This window comes from Branchiostoma floridae, chromosome 5, assembly GCF_000003815.2.
Source record: "Branchiostoma floridae strain S238N-H82 chromosome 5, Bfl_VNyyK, whole genome shotgun sequence".
Lineage (NCBI taxonomy): Eukaryota > Metazoa > Chordata > Leptocardii > Amphioxiformes > Branchiostomatidae > Branchiostoma > Branchiostoma floridae.
In genome coordinates this window covers 7742613-7744868 of record NC_049983.1, presented here as the reverse complement: position 1 = coordinate 7744868, position 2256 = coordinate 7742613, and the positions used below count along the sequence as shown (strand labels likewise).

General features: G+C 41.9%; 1 protein-coding gene across 1 annotated transcript; it reads left to right on the top strand.

Annotated features, from left to right (window-relative positions):
• Positions 1-2012, top strand: LOC118415695. The gene is made up of 3 exons (XM_035820440.1): positions 1-809; positions 1260-1375; positions 1512-2012. Exons 1-3 carry the CDS (start codon positions 38-40, stop codon positions 1614-1616), a joined length of 993 nt encoding a protein of 330 aa, XP_035676333.1. The 5' UTR covers positions 1-37; the 3' UTR covers positions 1617-2012.
• Positions 2013-2256: the final 244 nt, after the last annotated feature.

Below are 2256 nucleotides of genomic sequence, written 5' to 3'. Positions count from 1 at the left end.
TCAAAAGGACGAAACGATTTCAAGCAACAGAAGTGGTATGATTACATCGACCGACTCATGCGAGAATGGTGCCTACGCTGTTCCTCCTGTTGGAGATACCGGTAACATACCTAACATTCAGCAAAATAACCTTTATCTGAATCCTATACAAAACGCAATACGAGATCACAATACGATGTACGCGCAGAGAACCCTCGAATCTGACCAGAACCACGGGCAAAACACGTCCAGCTACAATCCGCTGTACCTGCCAAGTGACGAGAGCGCCAATCCGACATTCGTTTCCAATCCTCAACCAAAAAGCCGTTTGCTCGAAACGTCAGAGCCACAAATCTTTGAGACTTCGTCAGTGACTGTTGGAGAAACGGCCGAAGCTGTCACCGTCGTTTCAGCACCAGCCACAGGAAACGAAGACCTAAAAGACGATACGGCACAAGGACGTCCGGGCACTGGAAATGAAGAATCTGCCTCCTCCAGACAAGCAGACATTGATGACAGTATACAGCCATATGCAGTTCGATATCACGATGATGATATGTTAACGAGCAGTGCAAGTCAGAACGGAGAAACAGATGTTGTCACTTCAGATGACGTCGACATTCAACCTTACGCTGTCGCATACATGGGCCAGGATGACGTGGCAAGTTCGGAAGAAACTCGGACAAAGGATGCCTCTCATCATCCTTGCTCTCATAAAAGAGCAGCAGCTTCAAACTCCTCACCGGTTGGTACTGAAGATTCAGCCGATTCTAAAAACGACCTGATCACGAATCAGATGTACCAGCCGGGACAACCAGCTGCTTCTTTCGGTAAGACAGCTACTTTCGGTAAGACGTTTCAATTTTTTTGATAAACTAAACTTTAACTAACCAACACTAAAGTTGATTGGACCCGTCTGCTGTATCTTCCGGACGTGACGTCGGAGACACGTGACTGCAGCAGAGGGTCGTAGATGCCAGATAGCCTGTGCCGTCCTCCGTTTGAATTTTTTAAGAATATATGAGGGCTCTTCTTTGCTTTTATGTACATTGTGCATGATGGCTTGATTTCCAGACAAGAATCAAGAAAAATCTTATCTCGATAGGATCGATATTTATCTGCAAATATCGTAAATACTTCGCAGAAGATTGTGTTCTACAGAATTATGCTGTTTGTTGAGCGTGTAACTTTGAAAATGTTACTTTTTCCTTCCTGTATAATGTCCATTAGAGTGTTCGTTGAAGTTTCTTTTAGGTGAATTGACGTTCCTCACTTTTCAGGGTCTCGATATCGCCGCACGTGTCTTGCTGTATTCATGACCACTCTCGTAGTGTCTTCGATCCTCGGTGGAATCTTAAGCGTGGTACTCAACTTGACCATACCAGAATCCACAACGGTAAGCTTTCTCTAACTTTAATTGCTAGCTGCATTGTACGTTTTTTTTAACCAAATGTTCCTTGTTCAAATCATGATCATGAAAGTTGTCATAATGAAATATGTATCTATTTAATGAGCATGGTATTGTCTTACAGATCTTGCCTACCAATGACTCATCTTTAGTAGCAACACCAACACTGCCATCGGCCCTTACGAGCTCACAAGGTAATTTTCTTCAACTTCTAGAAACCTTACCTTAGACCTTCCCGCAACACTGTTGCATTGGTCAACTCGGTGAGCTTATTTTCTCCATAGGGTACGGTCTTGCGCTGCTACTGCCATAATTTCCATGTTGTTCAGACCCATATCTCTTCTGTCATTTAAGATGGTTCATCTTATTGTAATAATTGGTTAGGTGCTAAACATGTCTGACAAATGTCCATCTTCTTTTTCTGACCATCTCACTGGCTAAAGGCACCTTACCTCTTCGCATGACCTCTTCATTTGTGACGTGGTCACGCCAGGAGATGCCTAGGATTGTCCTAAGCCAATTTGAATTCTAGAAAAAGGACTATAAAAAACATTTTCTCGTGTTCTTAATGTCGGTTTTACGTTCTTCATATTGTACAGTGGCTGGATTTGGTGCTAATGACTCATCTTTAACAGCAACAACAACAGTCCCTACTACCTCACACGGTAATTTTATTAATTATCTTCACCAATCAATGTTTTGAATTCTTCTTAGACGGAATTTATGTATACAAAATATGAGATATAACATCTGAAAGAGGTTCTTTCTAGGTCTGTTTTCATGCTTTTTGTATTGTTTCATAGACATCAAGACGCCAATTCCTATTGTCATTTGAAAATAACTCATATTAGCATCAAGACATGTCATAA